Source organism: Gobio gobio (genome assembly GCF_949357685.1).
Source record: "Gobio gobio genome assembly, chromosome: 22".
In the NCBI taxonomy this organism is placed as follows: domain Eukaryota; kingdom Metazoa; phylum Chordata; class Actinopteri; order Cypriniformes; family Gobionidae; genus Gobio; species Gobio gobio.
The window spans coordinates 27,218,747-27,244,478 of record NC_137118.1 but is presented as its reverse complement, the minus strand read 5'-3'; the positions used below and the strand labels follow the sequence as shown (position 1 = coordinate 27,244,478).

The 25,732-nt window shown below is 39.6% G+C and overlaps 2 protein-coding genes across 4 annotated transcripts in view; one reads left to right on the top strand and one right to left on the bottom strand.

Annotated features, from left to right (window-relative positions):
• Positions 1 to 6,890, bottom strand: part of psd3l (pleckstrin and Sec7 domain containing 3, like) — a 151,272-nt gene extending 144,382 nt beyond the window's left edge. The window contains exon 1 of one of the 2 annotated variants that reach the window (XM_079805352.1): positions 5,191 to 6,890. In XM_079805352.1, the coding sequence (XP_079661478.1) occupies positions 5,191 to 5,712 (522 nt within the window). In that variant the 5' untranslated portion in view covers positions 5,713 to 6,890. Of the gene's footprint in view, positions 1 to 1,609; positions 1,752 to 5,190 lie in introns of those variants that run through there. The other variant, XM_079805354.1, reaches the window with a different exon arrangement.
• The window catches only part of sh2d4a (SH2 domain containing 4A), a 57,469-nt gene that overhangs the window by 19,596 nt on the left and 12,141 nt on the right, over positions 1 to 25,732 (top strand). Inside the window, exons 2-4 of one of the 2 annotated variants that reach the window (XM_079805369.1) lie at positions 19,714 to 19,778; positions 21,144 to 21,394; positions 24,582 to 24,741. In XM_079805369.1, the coding sequence (XP_079661495.1) occupies positions 21,229 to 21,394; positions 24,582 to 24,741 (326 nt within the window). In that variant the 5' untranslated portion in view covers positions 19,714 to 19,778; positions 21,144 to 21,228. Of the gene's footprint in view, positions 1 to 19,591; positions 19,779 to 21,143; positions 21,395 to 24,581; positions 24,742 to 25,732 lie in introns of those variants that run through there. The other variant, XM_079805368.1, reaches the window with a different exon arrangement.

Genomic DNA, 25,732 nt, shown 5'->3' with positions numbered 1-25,732 from the left:
AAAGTGCCCTACATTATTTTAAATATATCTAGTCAGTGACGGAGTGCAAGCATATTCGTCACAAATAATTCAGTATTTTCAGCTTCAGAATCATGAATATTTTTATTCTGGTTTCACCATTGTCCTGTGCATGGATTACCAGCACCAAGTCCAGGCCTATTATTTCCAGCCCCAACTTAATACCAAATTTAGCATTTTAATCAAGTATTTTTTGTTAACCTTTTACTATATGTCTTGGAGTATCGCAATGATAATGTATCGTGAGTTCAGTATCATGATATATATCGAATCCTGACATGAGGATATCGTTGTTGTTATTCTGTATTTTCAGCTTCAGAATCATGTATATTTTTATTCTGGTTTCACCATTGTCCTGTGCATGGATTACCAGCACCAAGTCCAGGCCTATTAATTTCCACCCCCAACGTAATACCAAATTTAGCATTTTAATCAACAGTATTTTTTGTACACCTTTTACCATATGTCTTGGAGTCTCGCAATGATATTGTATTGTGAGTTCAGTATCATGATATATATCGAATCGTAACATGAGGATATCGTTGTTGTTATTCTGTATTTTCAGCTTCAGAATCATGTATATTTTTATTCTGGTGTCCCCATTGTCCTGTGTATTGGGTTACCACCAGCACCAAGTCCAAGCCTATTAATTTCCACCCCCAACGTAATACCAAATTTAGCATTTTAATCAACAGTATTTTTTGTACACCTTTTACCATATGTTTTGGAGTATCGCAATGATATTGTATTGTGAGTTCAGTATCATGATTTGTATCGAATCGTGACATGAGGATAGCGTGGTTAATGATGGGATGGAAAATGAAAGGTTGCTGCTTCAAATCTCAAAAGATTCCATCCACAAACTGTAACCACAGTGCCAAAACACTAACCCTCAGGACTGAAGCTGTACTAACACGTGACAGGACTGTAGCTCTGGAAGCAAAACCTACAGGACCAAATATCAATGAATCACACTGCTGATTGGCTGGTTTGATCAAACATCAGCAGACAATGAACACAAAGGCTGAACAGTGATGTTTGTACTGAGGGTCTATGGTAACTCTCACCCAGCACTGATAATTCAACTCTGCTGGTTTCATTTACACTATTATTATTATTATTATTACACTATATTTACACTGTTATAACACGCATTGAGGTCAAATGCAGAGCATCGTCACATGGAAATCAAAGCATCGTTCATCTCGCCAGCCAGCAAACAAAATAAAGCTCCGTCCTGAATAAAGACGAAAAAATAGAATATAGTGAGGAATCGCACTGTGTGCATCTCCTCTTCCTCCTCCTCCTCATCACTATTTGATTCTCATTTATTTTTCACTCATTTATGTCCTAGTGCTAAAGTAGGTTATCTCCACTAACTTACTAGATTTGAACGGGCGGCTGCAGCTACACATATAAACAGTAAACGTGTTTAAAGTGTGTATTCTGTCAAACACATACGATGGCGTTTAGATTGAAACTGAATGTGTGACACAAACGGAATATTACAGAAGTGAAAGCGCGTGAATCGAGTTATCGGGAAATCGTGCAAAACACTGAATGAAACAATAAAACAAAAAGCGAAACTCACCGACAGAATGATTTACATTCAGCAACAGTCATCTAAAGCTGGATGTTGAGCATCACTGTGATTTACTTCAGCTCAATATAAGAGCAGCGCTGTATGTGTGAGTGTGTGTGTGTCTTGTTGTTACGCGTCCCCTCAGTCAGGCGTCAGTTGGTACAGTCCTGTGTGAGTGCGTGCGTGTGCGCGCGCGCGCTCAGACGTCATCATGCATGGCACTGTTTTAAATCCAGATGTTACATCTTCATGAGGATATCTGAGGCCTTTCTTTGTTACCACAATTTTTAGGTCGTGGTCAATGTGATAATAATATTATAGCTATAGCCTACATACATTTTAAACAATTTAAAATGTAATAATTAAATACATATGGGCCTACTCAAAGACTTATTTACACATTTCATCTTGTTCTCTCTTTCTCTACTTTTCACTTTGTTTCTAGATTGTATCCCACTATAGCTACACATGGAACTTGTCTCGGTGTACTGCAAAAACACTGTTGTTTCCTATTAATATATTCCTCGCAATGATTCACTTTTGTAAGTCACTCTATATAAAAGCATCTGCTAAATAATTAAATGTGAACGTAAAAGAGGTTCAAATACACTATATTATTAAAACGATTATTAAAAAGGCCCAAATGTTCAAGCCCACATTAAAAGCCTGATGCTTTTTCTTTTTCATTAGTGGAGAAAAGAATGTTCAAACTGACTGGCCACATTTAACAGAAATGTAAATGACCGTATTAACTTCTTGTTTACTGAACAGCAAAACAATTATTCCAGTCCTGCAGAGTTTGCCTCCAAACTCAGTCAAACACACCTGAACCAGCTAATCACGACCTTCAGGATTATTAGAACCAGGCAGGTGTAAGATAAAGTGTCTGCAAAATTGTTTTTATTAATACTATCTGACTGACCACCACACTGTAAACCCTAACGCTCAAAATACTTAATTGGTTTAAGTAGGACAAACTTAAATTAAACAAATTAGTTCAGTTAAATTAACTGTTATGAGTATTTACAACTTTCTTTATTTTTGAGTTCACAGTTCAAATAAACTGAACTGTTTCATTGCTTTGAGTTGTAACTCATTTCCTTTAATTTAGACCAACTTAAGTTTAAATGAAACTGGGCTGGGATTTTTTATTCCCCAGCATGCTTTGCCCATGGCTCTCGAAAGGGAGAGTAAATGCTAAAATTAAGTGTTATATAATGTTTTTTGTGCAAGAGTAATTGTAATGGAGATTTAGAAGTGATTCATGTTTTGTTATGCTAATTTATAAGAGTTTCTGTTCATGTGGGTTTTTGGAGAGTTACCATCATGGTAACAAGCGCATGTTGCTTGGTATGAGAGCAAGTAAGTTACATGTTTTAAGTTGTACTCATTCAGTAAGTGCTATCCCATACATGGTAGCAAATTAGCGATTCTCTGAATCAGTTTGTTATAGCAAAATATTTATGTTGAGATAATCTGATAACTTTAAGTTTTATATCAATATTTATTTTATTTAATTTTTAAGTAAATATTTCAAGTTAAGAACAATAAAATGTATGAGTACAAAATAAAAATATTTTTTGAGTTCTGACAAACTTAGGGTTTACAGTGATGTAAATAACTCATTTGATTTGCAAGAACTCAAAATAAAACAGTTAAGTAACTTAATATTTTATGTTAATTGCTATCAAAATGTATGAGTTAGCTAACTCAATACTTTAAGTTAGGAGCAATTAACATGCACGAGAACTACAAACTCAAAACTTAATAGTTCTGTTTACTTAAAATTGGGAACATCATAACTCAAAAATTTGATGTAACTGATTACCTAAAAAAAATTAGTTAGCCCAACTTCTTCGGGTTTACAGTGCAGGTCTTTCTTTTCCTCTAGATTTTTCATCTATATTGATTTATCTTTTGATGTAATCTGTGCTCTTTCATTTTGTTCACATTGTTCTGCTTCACATAAAAAAAATAACTCTTTGGCTGACCTCTCATGATGAAAAACATGTAATCTCTACTCAAATACTTCATGTAGGATGAACTTGACTGAATCAAGTTACTTGGACTCGTCTAAGTTTAGTTGAATTCAGTTTAGTTCATCCTACATATTTCCATGTGAAACTATTGTCCACTTCTACATCAAGTTCAGCCAGAGTCAGCTTTTCAGCCAAATATACTTTAGACAGGTGTTGGCAACTTGAACACTTAGCAGGTCCTCAACCCAAAACAAAACTTCAAAACTTCACCACAATGCTAAACCCCCAGAAACACCAACATAACAAACTCTTTTAAATACCAAAGTAATAGATTAAAAGTCTCCCCATTTTCACATCTTTCTAAAAATACATAAAATAACACTATTTCAACACATACACATACACGGAAACCGAAATCGAATACTTCCCCACTCTATATATGCAACAAACAGGACGCTAAAAGAGTATGTCCATAGTATTGGACAAACAATAGGCAAAAAGTACCTGGCCTACTACTTCCGACGAGATTCTGAAGTGTGCGTACGATATGCACTTTACTGTCCCATGAGGCCACGAGAGAGGGTTTGTGAATGACAGTGAAACGATGCAACTCATGCTGGTAGGTCATGTGACTAACAAAATGGCGGATGTACGTCCGGAATACATTCATACTACACACTTTCATACTATGTAGAGCGTACTTTTTAACAGTCGCAAAGTAAATTCAAATTAAAATGTAGTACTTACTCAACACTCAGACAGTATGCTATTTCGTACACAGCGTCACTCTCCCTAACCAGCCCTTTGCAAAGCATGATGGGAAATGGAAATCCAGTTTTCTATATTTGATCGAGGTACTTGATTGAAACATGTTCTAACACGAAAAGATTGTTAAACTGAAGAGTAACTGTTTCAATTTAGTTTCACATGATACATCAATGGGAATGTTAAATCAAAATGAACTATTTAAATCAGAAATCTTTATTTTTAAGCGACACCAAAAAGGTCTTTAAAAAGTCATTATTGTGAAAATTATTGTATCAGCCGTATTTAAGGAAGTGAAATTCTAAAGGAAGGATACACTGCCCTAAAAATGATGTGGACCCTAAATCACACTTGATGGCATAACATTAGAAAATGATAGCAAGTTCACACACACCCCAGACCCTTTGCTTGAAGTGTAGTTTTACAAGAAATTACACTTTCTTTGGTATTTTCTCCATACAATTACATTCATTCATTTTAAATATGAACTAAATGTCCAAATACATTTTAGGACCATTGTACAATTCTCCAACTTGTAAAAAGTTAAAGAGGAAGTTGAAAATTGGTTCTAGTCCATTTAATGTGAGGTATGGCAAAGATGGGATTCAGATATTAGCTGTAATCAGCCCATCTGGGTGGAGAGACAAACAATACTCAAAAATGCTCAAATCCCAAAGAGGCGCTTCTCAAATCAGTCTAAAACAGTACTAGACCGATCTGTGATGACTGTAAGTCTGAAGGCATCAGTCACTCAAAACTAGTTATATGTCGTAAATATAATATAACATATATATTTATAAATTAAAGACAGAGAAATCAAAGAGCATTAGTGAAAAGCACATATACCTTCACAAGAACTGCAGGTCTAAGTCTGGCCGAAGGCACCATGGTGATCTGTGTTTTTTCTGCCGTCATTGGTGAAGTCTCACCGCAGTCCTTATCAGGATGTGATGTCATATCCATGGCAGGTGTCTCCCTGGAGGAGCTCTGCTGCAGTATAGGTGTGTATCTGTCTCCATACAGCTTTGAGGTGCGCTCAATGACAGCGGACAGAAAGGACGTCCTTTCGGGTCTCCTGCTCTCTTTTGCTCTGTTCTGAGCACCAGTTTCCTCTTTCTGTTTAGCGCTGTGCACCCAGCTGGTGTGCGGCTGCCGCGGCTTGCTGGGGTTTACAACTGGAATTGCAGGAACTGGTGGAAGAACAAGAGGCTTGGGGCTCAGTTTAGGTTTGATCCCTGGAGTCCCGATGGTGGTGTCCAATCCTGCTTCTGGATGGAGAAAACTCACTCTGGCAGCTGAAGTGAGTTTGGGGTACAGCGGTAAAAGTGAAGAGTTTCCCTCTGAAGCAGAAGGACTCATCTGGCTCATGATTTCAGATTTCCCTTGACGTAAAATCCAATTAGGGAATTCTGTGTCTCATCTAGTGTCAACTGTGACAGTTGTCCTGATTTTGATTCTCAGTGAAGCTCTAATCTGTAGTTTCTTCTTGAGAAGCACAGTAATCCAATACTACGGTGCTATACGCGTCAATACAATTACTCTTAATATTCCAATATTTTGATGCACCTCCTTGAACAGACGGGTCTTGGTGACCCCTGGCAGAGGCTCTCTGGCTCTCCAGATGGTAAAACAGAGGGTCTTCTTTCCGTGAGCTGGTAGGAGACTGGCGCTGATGGACCCTGGAGGGTGACTGCAGCTGGACGCAGAGGAAGGAAGTCTTACCATGATGATGATCTCAAGTTTCCTGTAAGAGAGGCTAATCTTTTTGAGTTGGGTTCGAGGGGCTCTGGAAAGCTTAGATGTCACAAAGGAGAAGTCCCAGAATCATAAGGACCAGGCACTGGTACACACAGATTTTAATTGTTGGTAACTAAAAACTGCATTTTGTCACTCCTGGCAAACACAGTACATACATATATTTGGAGAAATGTATTATTTCAAAGAAGAACATTTTAACATGATTTATTAAACTATGATGAATAGAGAGCAGGTTTATCATGTTTACACACAGTGCACACAATGCTAAGGTTGCAGGCTTCGAGTGGCTTCAAGTTCACTTAAAAATCACAGGAAGATGTGTTGGAGTAGGGTTGGAACTGAAGTCTGAAGGTAGATATCCAGGAATAGTGTTTGCTACCTCTGCTTTAAAGCATCTCAGTTGAGTCAACAGCCTTCTCCATTACCTCATTAGACAGCTATTTTCTATGTTGAGCTACTTTATAATTTTCTAAGTAATAGTCATGCAAGTACAGTCCCCACTAGGGTCACTTGTGGAGTCACAAGGCCTGGAAACAGAGAAACCCCAATATCTGGAACAAGCGAACACATGCAAAGTAGTGGTAATGATGTCATAAAAGTCTATTCTGAATTGTTTTGTTGCGTTTCCTGGCCAAAAGAAGCGCTACTGTCTGTGAATTACAGTAGTGTATAGGAACATATATTTTAGTATTTCTCAGAAAGGTCTGAGAAATGGTTATTAGGGTGGGACATTTGCTTTACTTGTAACATAGCAAATTTGCAAATCAATTGTGCACTCATATACTAAGCTTTGTAAAAAAAAAAAAAAATTCTGTATAGGATAGTGATATTTGTCATCATGCCTCATCTCTCACAGAACTAGAAAGTTACCTTTTCAGCAAAGCTTTTGTTCACTCCCATCTCTTTTGCTATCTGATCGAACTACCCTTATATTACGGACTACTCTTATATTTCCATTGTCTGTGTAAACGGTCCTACTCGACCCGCTCCGAGCGGGATTCAAACTGGGGTCTCCAGCGTGGGAGGCAGGGGCACTGACACGGATGCTAAAGACCGCAGCCTCTACAGCGTCAGTCCCTAGCACCTCTTGGGGAGTGAGGTTTACACGCACAGCTCTTACTAGACTACGTTCGTTACACTTGGTATCATTATAGTCTTATTACTTCCACCTGTGTGTGATTAACTCGGAGACAGGATCGATCAAAATTAGCCCTGAAATTGTGAACTGGGTTACATCAGAACCTTTCAGTTCAGAAAATGAGGGCATTCTACTTTTGAAATTAACCTGCTACAGATAAGAGGTCGGAGATTATTCGAGAAACAGACTGTCTTAAAATAAAGAAATGGGTCAAACTATGATTGAGCTGTGAAAAGAGCACCAGGCTCATAACTTGAACTAGTTCTAGTAAGAATAGATTTGCATAATGCACCTGCCATCTAACATACAGTTTGCACCATTCCAGATAGAACACTGCTGACTTTAGCAAATGCTCAGTATCTCTGATGATACAATGAGCCTCTCAGTCTGAAAGTTCCTGTTCACAAAATGTCACTCACAACAGTTTCATAATGTATCCTGACAAAGTCACTGACAAAATTTGCAGCCGTCTTATTACAGTTCTTTACATCTATTTCAGTGAGTTGTGCTAATGTAAAAGTTTTTGCAGCTACACTCTTTTACAAATTGAAGTGCCAAAAGTGGGGTTTTCGCAGTCATGAGATTCTCCAAAGAACCTTTCAGTGAACAGTTCTTAATAGAGCCTTAATATATATATATATATTTAGTTTGAAGAACATTTTATTGATCAGAAGAACCCTTTTTCCACTATAAAGAACCTTTTGTGCAATGTTAAGATTCCATGGATGTTAAGGGTTCTTCATGGAACCACAGATGTCAATGAAAAACTTTATTTTTTTAGATTGTTTGGACGGATTGAATTGTGGGGCACAGAATGCTTGTTGCCATCGTGGCAGTGACATAAATGTTGTGTTTCGCAAAGCTCACTGCTTCAGTAATTGTAGATCATTTTTTTCATGTTTCCATACTGGAAAACCATGCAAGTTTTAAAGGCTTTTATTGGCAAAAACATTCAATATCCGCAAAGAGTCAATATTTACAGCGTTGATCCTTCTTCACAACCTGTGGAGAATATCTGCTTCTGGGCCAAATCCTGACTGATGGAGATCCATCCTTGCCTTACTAGTGCTCGGAGTTGATCACAATTTGTGAGCGTCTGCTTGTCCACTCTACTTTGGAGGATTGACAACAGGTTCTCAATGGGATTAAGATTCGGGGAGTTGCCTGGCCATGGATCCAAAATTTCTATGTAATGATATCCTAGCCACTTCATTAGGATCGTTGAGAGAAGTTGCTCTTGCCATTCTTTATTCATAGCGGTGATTTTGGGCAGAATTGTGAGAGAGCCCACTCATTTGTATGAAAAGCAACCCTACACATGGATGGTCTCAGGATGCTTCACTGTTGGCACGACACAGGATTCATGAAAGCGTTCACTTTTTCTTCTCCGACAATCGATTTTCCAGATGTCCCAAACAGTCAGAAGGGGGCTTCATTATATTTCCTGCAGATTTTAAGTCTGTCCTTGATGTTTTCTTGGAGAGAAGTGGCTTCTTTGCTGCCCTTCTTGACACCATGGTTGTTGTCCAAAAGTCTTGGCCTTGCTGTATGTGCAAATGCACTCACTCCCACCTGCTGCCAATATTGAGCAGCTCTGCACTGATGGTGACACAATTCTGTAGTGACTCCTCAGAAGGTGACGGTTCTGGTGCTTGCTGGACACTCTGGGTCATCCTGGAGCCTTCTTGACGGCAGTTAAACCACTCCTTGAAGTTCTTAATCATCCAGTAATTGGTTATTTCGGGTGCAATATTCCTTGAGGCCCAGGTGAGGCCATTTGGATGCAAAGTGATGATTAGGGTGACCACCTGTCCCGCTTTGCGTTGTACCGCACAGCATTTTCACCCCTTGTCCCGCATGTCGCATATTGAGAAAATGTCCCGCATTTTCACCAGTCTGTTGATTTTTAATGATCATAATGAGAAAACATGCATGCGTTCTTTTGCCTTTTTAAGAAAGCATTTTATGAATTATTTTCGCGGCATCGTTTTTCACCTATATTTAACAGCGCTTCGTCAGAAGTAACATCCCGCCTTACACAAATATACAAAAGCCGTTTTTTTTAAACCATATCCAATGGTTGAAAAGAAAGGAGTAAACACGGTCACTAGTAGGTTGTGACGGCTGTAAATCAAAATGTGGAGCCTTGATTCGTTCCATGTGTTCCCTGTCAGAAAACGAATGGATAGTTCAGTATAAAAATAAATAAATAAATATATATATATATATATATATATATATATATATATATATATATATATATATATATATATATATATATATATATATATATATATATATATATATATATATAAAAATACAGTTCTACAGGGAGTGCAGAATTATTAGGCACGTTGATTTTCTGATCATATTTTTTTTCCAGGCACATTTGACCAATTCTAAACCACAGTAATCCTAATAACTACTATTGATTTAGTATTTAATAATGTATAAGTGATATATAATTGTTCATGAAGGCTGGAAATGAAAATCACCTTATATTCAGGTGTGCAGAATTATTAGGCATGTTTTCTTTTACAGATAAATTGAGCCAAAAAAGAGATTTAACTCAGACTGAAAAGTCAAAAATTATTAAATGCCCATGAGAAGGATGCAATACTAATGCAATACTAGACATTGCAGTTAAGGCATGACCATTGGACAGTGAAATGCTCGTTGGGTCAGCAGGATCTGACAAAAACAGGTGGTGAAGAAAAGACACCTGTTAACTGCAAAAGAATTAAGAATTAAGGTGAAGAATTAAGGGTGAAACCATCAGGAACCCTTTAGTCTCCAGCGCCACCATTTTCCAAAGCTGCAACCTACCTGGAGTCTCCAGAAGTGCAAGGTGTCAGGATCTCAGAGACTTCAGTTAGGTAAAGAATCCTAAAAAATGACCCCCACTAGATAAGAATCACAAGCTGAAGTGTTGTAAAATACATGAAGAAGGTTTTTTTATAGGCTTTATGGACAGATAGGTTGAGAGTGACTCTTGAAGGACCAGCACCACATCCTCTAGTACCACTGTTTGAAGAATTCATCTTCCAGAATCTGGCAGTACGTTTTGGGAGTTCATTTTTAGTCCATCTCTGCAAAACGGACTTCAGGATGGACTAAAATGAACTCCCAAAACGTACTGCCAGTTTCAGGTTATGTTTTAGTGTTGGTAACATGTCCCACATTGTCCCACACAAACTTAGTAATCGTCCCACATTTGGTTTGTTTGATGGTGGTCACCCTAGTGATGATGGATGTCTTTCTTTGGAGGTAACTATTGTTGGTAATTAACTAACACAAGAACACAATGATTGGAAGCACTTCTTCCCTCCCACTTATAATATCCCTCACACTTTCCCATGTGCTGATGATGTTCCCATGTGCATAGTGAAATTATGTTAGCTAGTCGGTCATTATGTGCCAGGTCCAAAAAAAATTTAAATTTAGGTTTTTGTTATAAGTTCCTTTTTTGGACCGGTGAAGCTTTTAGCAATTATTTAAAATTCATCTGACCACTTTGCACAATAATCTAGAAACAATGGGAATCAACTCCACAACTGAAGCAGCAAACCTTGCGAAACACAAAATATATATCTCTGACAAACTTTTGTCCATGACTGTACATTATACAGACAAATGTCCTTTTTTTCCAGCATGACAATCACTCTGTGTGCAAAGCAAGGTCCATATAGAATTGAGTCTGGTGTGGAAGAACTTAACTGACTTGCTCAAATCCCAGACTAGATCTTCACTGAAAACCCTTGGGATCGATTTGAACAGCAGGACAGGCTGACTTCACTGATCCTCACATTTTCCTTCTGCGCCTGGGAATAACTCAATAATTCATAGTTACAACCAATGTTTCCCAACCCTGGTCCTGGAGTATCCCCAACACTGCACGTTTGATATGTCTCCTTAATCAAACACATCTGATTCAACTCTGATCGATACTTTACTTTAACTTTGTCCTGGAGGGCCACTGTCCTGCAGAGTTTAGCTCTACCCCTGATCAAACTCACCTGTGATTTTCTAGTGATCCTCCTGAATACCTTGATTAGACTTTGTTGTTTTCTTGCTTTTGTCATGGCTTTTTTCCTTCTCCTTTCACTAAGCTGAACACCCAATCAGAGTGATCTCTCTTGAGTTCTGCCGCCAATTCAACCTGCACAATCGGCCGAAAAGCCACGGGTCCAAAAAGTGCCAAAGGTGCAGAACACAACATAATCAAAGTCAACTGAATCTTAATGAAAGCCCGACACTAGTCTTGGCCTTAGAGACATCTGCTATAGGCACTCACAGTGCTTGCTGACCAACTGAGGAAATGTCTTTGTAACTGCACAAAATTATTTTGACCTGTGAAGAATAAGTCAACCTCTGTTCCATTAAACATGTTCTGATAAAGACAAAACTCTCACTATTTCAAACACTCTCTATTTGGACACAGACACAAGCACTCATTCTTTAAGGGTTTCAGGGACAGCTGAGTCTGACATTGAGGTCTCTCAGATCCCGCACAGAGGATCCATTCAGTTACTGAGATACTGCCATCTCTTCTAGTCGCTCCCTAAAGCAGTTAGTTATGTCAACAGCTTTGACCTTCCTTCCCTTCTGGTGGAACTCAATAATGTGACCCAATGCTCTGTTGCGGGGTCGTGACATGGAACAGTTGCTCATATGTAAACTTCCACTGGAAGAAGATTATTAGGATATGGGTTAGGGTTATGTCTTTAGGCCCAAGTGAGCAAACCAAGGGTGACTGTGGCTAGGGATAAAAAATCCAAAACCACACTCTAATTCTGAGTTTAACCACCATGCGTTAGACGGACATTTGTCTACTTGACAGTGACATATCTATGGCTTTACAATTAAATTAGCGGACTTCATAAATACTGTATTAGGGTCCGAACCAATTCTAATTGCTACCCATGCTGGATTGTGTTCACATTATAATATTTGTGTCCATGAGCTTTACTCATGTTGCTTGGTAATGACGACAGAGTACAACCGTAACCCTGATCACCCATTTTATACAGACTCGGGTACGGTTCGCAGGTGTGAACCTGAGTCTGGAAAACAGCGTTCACGTCATCCAAATGAACCGAACTCTGATGTCAATCGAACCAAGATGCGCACCAAAAGTGCTAGTGTGAAAGCACTTTGTTCGCTTTGTTTCCAAACAGGTTTCCCAAACACTCTTACCACCACTTAAAGGTGCAGTCACATTAGCCAAATTTTGCAGGCAAAAATGGTCTATTGTATATCCAATAGGTTCATTTGGAGCAGACTTGGAGCACAGGTATGTCACTTGCAACTGTGGCGCAGAAAGATAGCGCAACAAGTGGAGGAAAATGGGCAAAATCCTCAGAATAAGATAAACAAATTTTTGTCGTGCCAAAAATAGTCTTCAATTTTATAGAATTCCATCATTGAAAACACCCTTTGAAGCTGAACATAGACGTTTATTTTAAACATAACTTTTAAACATTGCCTATAACATTTTTATCTCACAATTCTTAACTCTTTTTCTTGCATTTGCGTGTTTATATCTCCCAGTTTGGACACAATTCTGAGGGGAAATAAGTCGGGATATAAACTTGCAATTCTGAGGAAAAAAGACAGAATAACAAGTATATATCCCAATTCTGTTTATCTTTTTAAGAATTTTGAGAAATAAACTCGGATTTGGGCGAAAAAAAGTCATAATTGTGAGATATAAACTCAAAATTAATGTTTTTTTGTCATTTATTACGTGGCTTCCACAGATTGCTATTGCAGAACCGGTATTTTCTGCTACCAGGTACTGTAGGCTCTGCTCACAAAAACGTCATCGTTGTTTACAAACACAAAATAGGTCTATAGTGTAGTGATGTATGAAGCACAGCTCACACAGAAGTCACTTTCTTTTAGTCATAGTTTCTCCCTCATGAGAAATTCTAGATTGCATAAATTCCTATTGAAATGACTGGAATGACCCACCCCCATCCCCCGTTGGAGTGCTGCAGAGATGGTTGTTCTTCTGGAAGGTTCTCCTCTCGCCACAGTGAAACGCTGGAGCTCTGTCAGAATGACCATCGGGTTCTTGGTCACCTCCCTGACTAAGGCCCTTCTCCCCTGATTGCTCAGTTTGGCTGGGTGGCCAGCTCTAGGAAGAGTCCTGGTATTTCCAAACTTCTTCCATTTACAGATGATGGAGGCCACTGTGCTCATTGGGACCTTCAATGCAGCAGAAATGTTTCTGTACCCATCCCCAGATCTGTGCCTCGATACAAGCCTGTCTCGGAGGTCTACAGACAATTCCTTGGCTTGGTTTGTGCTCTGACTTGCACTGTTAACTGTGGGACCTTATATAGACAGGTGTGTGCCTTTCCAAATTATGTCCATGGATGATCAGTGGAAACAGGATGCACCAAAGCTCAATTTTGAGTGTCATGGCAAAAACGTATTTCATGTTGTCATGTCATTACGGGGTAATGCTTTAAGAATTGAAGAACAAAATAATGAATTTAATCTATTTTGGAATAAGGCTGAAACATAACAAAATGTTGAAAAAGTGAAGCGCTGTGAATACTTTCCAGATGCACTGTATTTAGACATCACTAGGGCAGGTAACAGCATGGGCCAGCAGCCAAATACACTCACCTAAAGGATTATTAGGAACACCATACTAATACTGTGTTTGACCCCCTTTCGCCTTCAGAACTGCCTTAATTCTACGTGGCATTGATTCAACAAGGTGCTGAAAGCATTTTTTAGAAATGTTGGCCCATATTGATAGGATAGGCTCTTGCAGTTGATGGAGATTTGTGGGATGCAGATCCAGGGCACGAAGCTCCCATTCCACCACATCCCAAAGATGCTCTATTGGGTTGAGATCTGGTGACTGTGGGGGCCATTTTAGTACAGTGAACTCATTGTCATGTTCAAGAAACCAATTTGAAATGATTCGAGCTTTGTGACATGGTGCATTATCCTGCTGGAAGTAGCCATCAGAGGATGGGTACATGGTGGTCATAAAGGGATGGACATGGTCAGAAACAATGCTCAGGTAGACCGAGGCATTTAAACGATGCCCAATTGGCACTAAGGGGCCTAAAGTGTGCCAAGAAAACATCCCCCACACCATTACACCACCACCACCAGCCTGCACAGTGGTAACAAGGCATGATGGATCCATGTTCTCATTCTGTTTACGCCAAATTCTGACTCTACCATCTAAATCTCTCAACAGAAATCGAGACTCATCAGACCAGGCAACATTTTTTCAGTTCTCAACTGTCCAATTTTGGTGAGCTTGTGCAAATTGTAGCCTCTTTTTCCTATTTGTAGTGGAGATGAGTGGTACCCAGTGGGGTCTTCTGCTGTTGTAGCCCATCCGCCTCAAGGTTGTGCGTGTTGTGGCTTCACAAATGCTTTGCTGCATACCTCGGTTGTAACGAGTGGTTATTTCAGTCAAAGTTGCTCTTCTATCAGCTTGAATCAGTCGGCCCATTCTCCTCTGACCTCTAGCATCATTTTCGCCCACAGGACTGCCGCATACTGGATGTTTTTCCCTTTTCACACCATTCTTTGTAAACCTAGAAATGGTTGTGCGTGAAAATCCCAGTAACTGAGCAGATTGTGAAATACTCAGACCGACCCGTCTGGCACCAACAACCATGCCACACACAAAATTGCTTAAATCACCTTTCTTTCCCACTCTGACATTCAGTTTGGAGTTCAGGAGATTGTCTTGACCAGGACTACACCCCTAAATGCATTGAAGCAACTGCCATGTGATTGGTTGATTAGATAATTGCATTAATGAGAAATTGAACAGGTGTTCCTAATAATCCTTTAGGTGAGTGTATATCCGCAGTTATCCTGTTTAAAGGAGTTCTGCAATTCACCAAATCACATTGGTGCATTTATAAGACTTAACCCCTAAGCACAAAAAGCCCTACCACTAGAAACTGCAACTATGAAACTTCAGTGCAGTTCAGCTTCAGAATGACTCTGTTCTGTCCAGTACTGTGAATTATCCCTTATATCTATAAATGTGTTTATTTACAATTACATTTAGTCATTTAGCAGACGCTTTTATACAAAGCGACTTACAAATGAGTGCAATAGAAGCAACTAGGACAGTCAAGGGCAACAATATGCAAGTTTTGTAACAAGTCTCAATTCATCTAGAACAGAACACATAGGACTTTTTATTTTATTTTATTTATATATATGGTCAGGTGCTGCTGGAAAAGATGTGTTTTTAGATGTTTCTTGAAAATGGCTACAGACTCGGCTGCTCGAATTGAGATAGGCAGGTCATTCCACCAGGTGGGAACGGTCCAGGAAAAGTTTGTCTGTGATATCTTCCCCTCACTGTCCCTCTAGCCAACTACCTCTGCAGCACAAATCTGCCAGCGATCGGCTCATGCCGTAACACTGCACCTCCCAACACTGCTGACATCAAACAGGACAAATATGTAAACCATCATGGATCACTACTAATTACACCCTTGATATATCCAACATCCAAGGCCACATGAAGCTCCAGCAAGATAGCATCACAGCGTCATATAAACATGGATAAATTACAGAGTTCCATTCCAGCATGAAGCAGGAAATGCCTTCTTCCTTAAACTTTTTTCCTTAAACGTTTACTATTGCAAACGTTTTAGAGTGTTTTTGAAAATATCTAAACAAATAGTGGTTAATGCAAAAGCTGTGTTTGGGGTTTTGAGCAACAACTCGAATGCATTTTTAAAATAAATGAATGACAATCAGACTTTGACAAAAAATAGGATAATTTTACATACAAATAGTGAACAAATAAATGAGATTCAAGGTGATAACTCAGAAATAGGCATATTAACAAGTAAAAATGTTTTAATCAAGTGATTTATCACCATATGATAAAGAGAGCAACAACAGCATAAATAAAAGAAGCAAAAAGTAATAATTTGCATAATTGATTCATGCCATGTGGCATTGGTGGAAACTTAAAGCACTGCATCTAACCAGTTGTACAGCTATGCACAGAATTAATGATTATTTCTGTGATTTCTCTTAAAGGTCCCATGGCATGACATTTTCATTTTATGAGGTTTTTCAACATTAATATGAGTTCCCCTAGCCTGAATATTGTCCCCAAGTGGATAGAAATGTTGATCGGCGTAAACCCGAGTTCTGGCTGTCTCTCTCTGCCTTTGAGAAAATGACAGGCCAGACTAGCCAATCCTGAAGTCTCCTGGTTTGACGTCCAAGCAGGAACGGTTTCCTCCCTTTCCTCCGCCCAGAGAATCTGGCACGCCCATGCAAACGCTCGAGAGATCATGGGTTGTGAACGAGTGAATGCTGGCAGTTTCTCAGTGTTTGGATGTACAAATGAAAACAGAAGTCTTTTTTCAGTTCCTTCTGATCTGTGATTAGTAATTTCTGATGTGTAGCTAATTATTTATTATTCGTGCACACAATGCGGCTTCTCTCTCTCCAGACAGAACGGTGTTTTCGTGTTTTCTATCTTGTGAGTCAGTGTTTTTGTACGTCCTCGTCGCGTCTATCGGTTCTAAAATGTGCATACAGTCATGAGTTTCTGCTCAACATCGGCCTCACACACGCCGAGGCTCGGGCTGCACTGGCCGTTGGCCTTCAACATCCCCGACCCCCAGTACTGCATCTGGCCCACAGCGGAGGCACCAAACGCGGCGTGAGATTAAGCAGAAGGGGGGTAAGCGTGAGCATATTCGGGCTAGCCAGCCTAGCCCCACAATAAACTGGATTACATTCGATTACTGCTGTTGTGTCTTTGTTTGCGCTGTGTACTCAACGCGCGTCACTGACGCTTTTATTTTATTTTAAAAATAATGCTATTATCAACACTTACTTTTAACTCGTTCATCTCGACAGCTGTAATGGTACTTTGCATGTGTTACAAAGTTGGTAATAATGATGAAGACGGACTCGGCGTGACTGGGACTCGTGTTTATTCAGAACTCTCAGATACAAACACAATAAACTCGCGCTGACTGACAGCTCTCATAACTCAGTAGTTACTATAAATAACTTTGTTAGCAATCACTGATCTCCGTCTCTAGTACGTTAGTGATGTCCGGTTCGCGAACGATCTTTCTTTTGAACCAGTTCTTTTTAGTGAACCGAATCAGTTCACCAAATCGGACTGAATCGTTCTAAACGGTTCGCGTCTCCAGTCAGCACTGATCCATAATTTACTAAAGTTACTAACTTTCTGACATGAGTGACAGTCCCTCCGACTAGAAATAGACTAATAACCTGAAGTATATGCTGTAACTACAACAGTTCAGACATGCTGAGAACTGATGTGAAGTGAACTCAGGTCCATCCGTCTCTCTGGCAGCAGCTCGTGCCTGCTCGTGCCTCGTAGACCAAGTTAAACCACGCCCCCTCCGCTCATTTAAAATGCAAAGATGTCAGCCAATCACAACAGTGGGCGTTTTTACTGAAGTCTCACAGCAGACACGCCTCTTGAAGCAGGGCATTCAGCCACAGGGCAAACAGCAGTATTGAAAAAATGCCTTTTATTTCTAAATTATGGCATTTTATGATGTAAAAGTCATACTAACAATATAAGTACACCTCAGGAAACATTATAAAATAATAGAAAAATGCTATGCCATGGGACCTTTAAAAAGAAACCACTCTCAATCTCACTGTAGATCAGTTTAATGGTCTTGCCTATGGCCCCGCAAACCCACGGCCCGGCCCTGGCCAGCAGACGTGTTTCTCAACAAACATGATGATATTTTACCAACAGCAGTGTACATCAGAATCCAGTTATTTGAAACAGATGGATCCATTTTGAAGATCAGATTTAATCCACATTTTCAAAATAGAATTTTTGAAGTAATGATAAGGAACACTGTCATTATCACAAGTAATTAATATGAACAAAATAGACCCATTCTAACCAAAACCACTCCCCATATCTTTAATATATCATTTTGAATCACTTTGTGATTGCTCATTTATGTATATGACTTGAGCAAGTTTAAGATGTTCACTGTGAGTGACTCAATGACTTGTGCTGTTTATCATTAATAGGCCTATATAAAACAGATATTTGGCATATTTGTGTGCTGCTGCGCGCCCCTGTGTGTGTAATAAGCAGAGTGTATGCGCGTTGAGCACCCGCCTATAGCCGCACATTACTAACAAGCCCTTTAAATAACACAAAAAATATTGCATATTTTGTTGGTCAATGGCGCAGTCGATTTCAGTTTCCTCAAAATATCAACACGCCAGCAATGCGCCTGAGCACACCTCGTTTTCAGACCAGCACGCCCATGGGCGAACAAATGGGTGCGAGTGCATTTGGTATTTAAACAACGTGGCGCAGGATGTGAAAATGATAACTGTATCGGGCTGAAACTAGCAAAAAACACTTCGCATTGCACTGGTTGTATGATAGGGCCGTGTGTGTGTTTCTTGTGTATATGAAAGCACTTCATGCATAGGCCTATCTAAAATATATATTATAAATGGCCTAAAAGGCACCTCTTATGCAGGGACAGACTTAACCATTAAGCGAAGTAAGCAGCCACTTAGGGCCCCGGGAATCAGGGGGGCTCAACAAATACTCAGACGTCTATATAAATCAATTATAGGCCTACATCAATCATTTTACAAAGAGAGATCAAATGCTCAGAGAAAAAGACAGCAAAATAAGGGTTACAGAGGTAAAAGGGTGCATAGCTGGTGTGTTGGGGCCACATACCTGGAATTGCTTAGGGCCCCCAAATCAGTAAGTCCACCCCTGCTCATTTGGCACACAGCAAGAAGCATCAAGCCATGTGCAGTTTAACTGGCGGTTTGAGACAAGTACGCCACCTAGTGCACACATCAAGAAACTACAATGCCTGTTGATGGAAGCTGTAATGAACAATATGTAAAATGTAGCCTAAAATGTGGATCATGGTCATGCTGTATTTATTTATTTTTCCTATTTCCTGTAGCCTATGTGTGTTTTTTTTTTTTTCTTCTTCATTATTATTTGAGGATCAGAACGTCACTACATCAATCCACACTAAATTTGCACACTTTTGTCATGATCTGCGAATGGGTTAAATATGGTCAAACTTATGAAAGAAAGCTTAAGAGTTAGAGAAGACCCTACAGCAGCTGTATGCACTTTTTAATATTTTAATTAAAGCTTCATGTAGAAATGTGAAATTGACGGCCTTAAGTGTTCCCCACAGGTCTAATAACGCTTATAATACAAAACGAATATAAAGCACGTATAAAATCGCCGCATATAAAGCACCTTTCATGAACCTGAATGAGTCTTTCACGGCACGTAACCGGAGTGTAGGAGGGAACTCAGATTGACCTGTACGCGTTGAGTTAAGGGTGTGTACCACAGACTTCAGTCGACATTTACCTTTCTGTACAGGTTTCAAGTGTCCTAATCTTAATCGTAATGAAGCTTTATACTCAGCAAAGATTGTTCTGATTCTTTATAGACACGCCACTGATGTGCAACGCTGATCCTACGCGGGTAATGAGTGTGTGAAGCCTCCGTTCAGCGGTAAGTAGCCTAAGCGTGTCAGCAACGGTGGCATTAATTGATTGACGGCTGTTTGTCAAGGTTCCTGTTCCTTGTTTACATTCAAATGTCTACTGTATCAGATTATCAGAGTTTGATCAAATAATAATGTGTGTGTCGAGATTGACGTCACTGTTTTTGTCATATTATAGCCTAGCTAATTTCCAACTAAAAGTATTATGGTAATACTTTGTTTTTTTGTTTTGTTTTTTTTCCTCCTTTTTATACTAGTATAGCTACTATGAATGAAGGCCATATCACTGATACTCATTCTTTTATTAAACTTTTTATTATAATTTTTTATAAGCTAGCCATAAATATTACAGCCATCAGCCATGTCTAAACCGCGAATTATCCAATTTATAATTAACGATTATACAGAACTTGATTAGACAGAAAAACAACTTAAAGGCACAATATTAACGACTTTTGGATTAAAATATCCAAAAACCACTAGAACAGTGTTGAATTTTGTACTTATCCCAAATGTTTCCAAGAATCCATAGAATTAAATAATTTTAACCAGGAATGACATCATACCCGTGTTAACCCTCGATTTTTGGAAACACCAAAGTGAACAACTGTTTGGAGACATTTATAGACAGAAAACGAATTATTGTACTGTAATACTACTAATTATTTTAAATGAATTGCATGCCATTTAGCAACAGCGTTTATTAATATGATATTCTAATATCGATCTAGCTTACTGCAGTGTGCAACAAGTGTCTCATAGCAGCTGCAGAGCGAACGCACAGAGTAATGTTACAACATCATTTTCAACACACTCAAATGTATCTAATATGATAAAATAGTGCTGCGTTACCCAACATACGCTTGACTGGAAGAAGCGGAAGCGGCGACTGTGGCATAATAAAAGTTCCGCTGCTGTCAAGCCGCGTGTCACGCTCGTCTCTCTTTAGCAATCGCTTCAGCGGCCTCGTTCAGCTCCCACAGCACTCAGCCCTGCTCTACTTCATAGTACAGTAACGTTAATAATCTCATCCATGATTCCCGTCCCGATTATTTTCCACCCGCTGTGAGGTGAAGACGACAACCCCCAAGATTCCACGCTAAATCTCTGCGTCATCAAGCTAATCCTTTGTTTTGAATAGGCGACCTCTAGCGGTGAAAAACTACATAGTGTGCCTTTAAGTTATTTAATTTTCAATTTTAACTTTAAGTTAAATTCACAAACCCAATGAAATTTCACATTTATATAGTATGTTTGGTGATGTTTCTGTCTCTAAATACTCTATCAGAATTCTCTGTGATAGTTTACCCTTTTGTCATCATTTACTCGGCATGACCTCCTGTGGTGTTGCTTCTTTTATATCTGTTTTACAGAGTCCAAGCCCACGGAGACCAAGAGACGGCCGTTCCCTTCTGCTGCAGTTCTCTGAGTGTTACTGTGTGCTACTGACGTGTGAAGATGCTGCAGCAGATACTGACCGACATGTACATTGAGCCGGAGCTACTGGCCGAGCTGAACGAGGAGCAGAAACAGGTGCTGTTCTTGAAGATGAGAGAAGAACAGATCAGGAGATGGAGAGAAAGAGAGACACAGCTGGAGAAGAAAGAAGCTGCAGTCAAAAAAGGTTTTTATTTCCACATCCTCTTCACTGTCAGTAAGATGTGAATATACAGGGCAGGGCAGAGAATCTGTCATATACAGTATATCACCAAATAAGTATGGATTTCTGGATTTGTCTAAAGGCTGGAATACACTACGCGTCTTTTGCCCCAAGTTACATTCTGGACAAGTTGACACTAGTTGTCGAAAGTCAGAGCCAGTCGGCAGATTTGAGTTGATAGATCTCACAGAAAATTGTGTAGAGTGTGATGGTCACAGACACCGTTTTATTAGCTTCAAAGTTTGATTCCATTCCAGTCGGAGAATATCAAATATGTCTGATATTTTGAGCCAATTTTAGAACACATTGTTTCCAGTGTTGCCAACTCTCGCGAGACAAATAAGCAACCGCAGCTTCAAAAACAAGCCCAAAACAAGCCCAATATTATTATTTTATTTATTATCATCAATATCATTCATGATACATTTTTTTTTATTTTTTATCAATAAATGAGCCTGCAACATATTGAACTGAAACCTCTCGGAGTTTGAAAAGCAAAAACAGATGTTATTTTACAAAAATCATCAAATTGCAATAAAGGGCAAATTAAAATAATCCCAAAAAACGGCAACCCGCGACTCGTGATTTTTTAACGCGACTTGCCAAAAAAAAGAAGCCCAAAGTCGCATGTTATACGCGGACTTGGCAACTATGATTGTTTCGTAGCAACAAGGCAAGTGTTTCTGCTTGAGTTTGTTTTGTTCGTAAAATGACTTGAAAGTCTTGATGCCCAGCTTTTCCTCTGTAACTATTTACAAAGTTGGAAAGTGTATGATGCCTAGTGTTCTAAAATCGGCTCAGATTTAAAATGTTGTGTAGTGTATTCCAGCCTTGAGATATTAAAGGGTTCGTTCACCCAAAAATTTAAATTCTGTTGGTAATTACTTACCCTCATGTCGTTCGACACCCGTAAGACCTCAGTTCATCTTCGGAACACGAATGAAGATATTTTAGTTGAAATCCGATGGCTCCGAAAGGCCTCCATTGGCACAATGGTCTTTACACTCTCAAGACCCATAAAAGGTACTAAAGACGTTGTTACAAAGTCCATCGCACTACAGTTGTTCTACAATAACTTTATGAATCGACAAGAATAGTTTTTGTGCCCAAAAAAACCTAAATAACGACTTATATAGTGATGACCAATTTCAAAACACTGCATCAAGAACCTTTGAAGCATTATGAATCAGTGAGTCGATTCAGCGGTTTGGATCGCCAAAGTCACGTGATTTCAGCAATTTGCCGGTTTGACACGCGATCCGATTCATGATTCGACTCGCTGATTCATAACGCTTCGAAGCTTAATGATGCAGTGTTTTGAAATCGTCGATATGCGATATCGATATCCCTTTGAGGTCGATATGCGCCCTCGATACGCACTTCTGCCGAGCCCGCACTGGTGCGGGTTACACAGCAGGCTTCTTCCCGTCAGTCAAAGCGACATTACATTGTGAAAGTGCGGACTCAGAGGAAGACCGTGAGGGTTTAGAGTGCCATTTGGGACAGGGCCTCAATCTCTCCTGGTTCCAACCTACACACACTTCACAATCATCCATACCTGCCTTCATTCACCCTCATCAGCCCCACTCCATTTGAGCCGTTACAGAGACTGAAATCCCTGAGTCTGATCCAGTGAATGAAATTCTCGAGTCCGTTCCAGAAAATAGAGTCTGTTCCAAAAGATGAAGTTTCTGAGCCTGATCCTGAAAATAGAATCTTCAAGTCTGTATCTAAGTATGTAATTCCAGAGCCCGCTCCAGAGGATGCTGCACCAGAGTCCGCTCCAGCCCATGAGCCCGCCCCAGTTCACAACCCCATAGCTCCTCCCAAGAAAACTTGGGGGGAGGGGGCTATAAGTCCCTGGCCATAGTGGCTGAGCCAAGCTCCTGTGTCAATGCCAAATACATCTGTCACAAGCCCCAGATACTTCACCATCACCTGTCACCTTCGCACTTCATTTCCAATAATCCCTCCTGGCTCCCACTTGCACACACTTCACAATCCTCCACACCTGCAATCATACACCCTCATCAGCTCCACTCCATTTAAGCCTGCTCCACATACTCCATCACCATCTGGTTTATGACTAGGACTCTGTCAAACACTTACTTACCTAAAGTTACCTACCTGAGTGTGTTCCCTCGTCTCTGCATACTCCGGGTATCATCTCCTGTCTCCAGTTCCTCCAGTGTTCTTCACACACAACCTGTCCTTACATACTTACATAGTGATGACGATTTCAAAACACGGCATCATGAAGCTTCGAAGCGTTATGAATCAGCGAGTCGAATCAGCGGTTTGAATCGCCAAATTTCAGCAGTTTGGCGGTTTGACACGCGATCCGAATCATCATTCGGCTCATTGATTCATAACGCTTCGAAGCTTCATGATGCCGTGTTTTGAAATCGTCATCACTATGTAAGTCGTTATTTAGGGGTTTTTTGCGCACAAAAACTGTTCTCGCCGATTTATAAAGTTATTTTAGAACCACTGTAGTGAGATGGACTTTGTAACGATGTCTTTAGTACCTTTTAAGGGTCTTGAGAGTGTAAAGTGCCATTGTGCCAATGGAGGCCTTTCAGAGCCATCAGATTTCAACTAAAATATCTTAATTTCTGTTCCGAAGATGAACGGAGGTCTTACGGGTGTCGAACGACATGAGGGTAAGTAATTCATGACAGAATTTTCATTTTTGGGTGAACTAACCCTTTAAATAATAGGCATTCAGTATCTTGTTCAGTATTTCACTATCCAGTCCATATAATCAAGTTCTGCGCTACATTTATTGGCTAAGGAAGTGAAATGGGTTGCGAACACTGATCTACATAAATGACCAGTGGTTTTGGATGACTCTCTCCTTGAAGAGAGACAAAGTCAACAAATTATAGCTTTGTGTTGTTTAAATCTTAGCCCATGCCTTTTAGTAATCTGGGTCTACACCAACCCATTATAATCAGTGATGCTGTTTACACTAGATGCAGCGCCACGCCACACAACAGATCCTCGACTGTAAACTGGTGCTCCGTTTTATTTCTTACGTACTTCTGACCAGAACAAATGTATCTGATGTAGACAGACACAGATATTTATTAGTCCTGGTCAAATTCAGTTTCATTCAGTGCCACATGTTGTGAAATGTGTGTGTGTGCAGTTTCAGGAAAGTATGTGTCATGGATGAAGGGTCTGGATGATGATGTGTGGGTTTGGGTGATGGGAGAACATCGTGACGACAAACCTTACGATCTAATCTGTGACGAGATCATGGCCGAGAGAGCAGCGCTGCAGGCGCAGAGAGAGGCTGAGCAGTTCAGGTGAAACTACATCCACCACACGCACTCTTCATACATGTAGCGCAAACACAACTACACATCAGAGCACAACTACACATCAGATTACACTTATAGAGTGGCTATAGGGAGACCGGGAATGGTTGTAACACTTTTTGCTTCAGCCTCTGTAACTCACTGAATTTTTTAGCTAGAGTGTTCAAACTTTTATACAAATTACCCACATACTAAAGGCACCCATTCAAATATCTGTAAGAATATCACAGCCCTTATGACTTGATGTCAAATATATTGTGTGCCTTTGTTACACTCTACCCCACTACCAACACATGCTGGGGTATGTTGTATTAGACAAATGAAGCAAAAACAGAGGCTACATTATGCAATATGCTTCAAAAATTGGTTTACTGAAACAATCCATAAGAACAATCCAAAACAATGCCTCACTCTGTGATTGACCATAAAAATCCACTTACTGTTTGACTCCGGGTGTGTGTGTGTGTGTGTGTGTGTGTGTGTGTGTGTGTGTGTGTGTGTGTGTTGTATGTGTAAATTAGTCTACTAGAACAAACTTCTTTAATGGTTTAATGAACACTTGACTGAAGTGTACCTGTGTAAATAATATGTAGGTCTAACAAAAACACTGTCATTATATATGTATGAGTTTGTGTCAATGTGTGAATATTGTGGTGACAGATGAATGTTGTTAACCCTGGAGTGCAGGCTTGGTGGGCCTAGAAACTGCATAGGGCACATTTTAGCCACACTTCCTTTGGCTTTTAGTTGACAAATGGGTCCATACAAACAATTTAATTGTCTGAGGTCTCATAATCCACTGGCTTTTTTAAACACTGTCTGGCACGCCTCTATCTGTCTTTCTTTTCCACTGTCTAGACATTCTGTAAGATTATTACAAATAAACTGTTCTTTGCTGTATGGAAGTGAATTTTAGTAGTTTTAATAGTATTTTTTTTTTGTAGTTTTTATTCATATTTTGAATGTATCTTTTATTTTT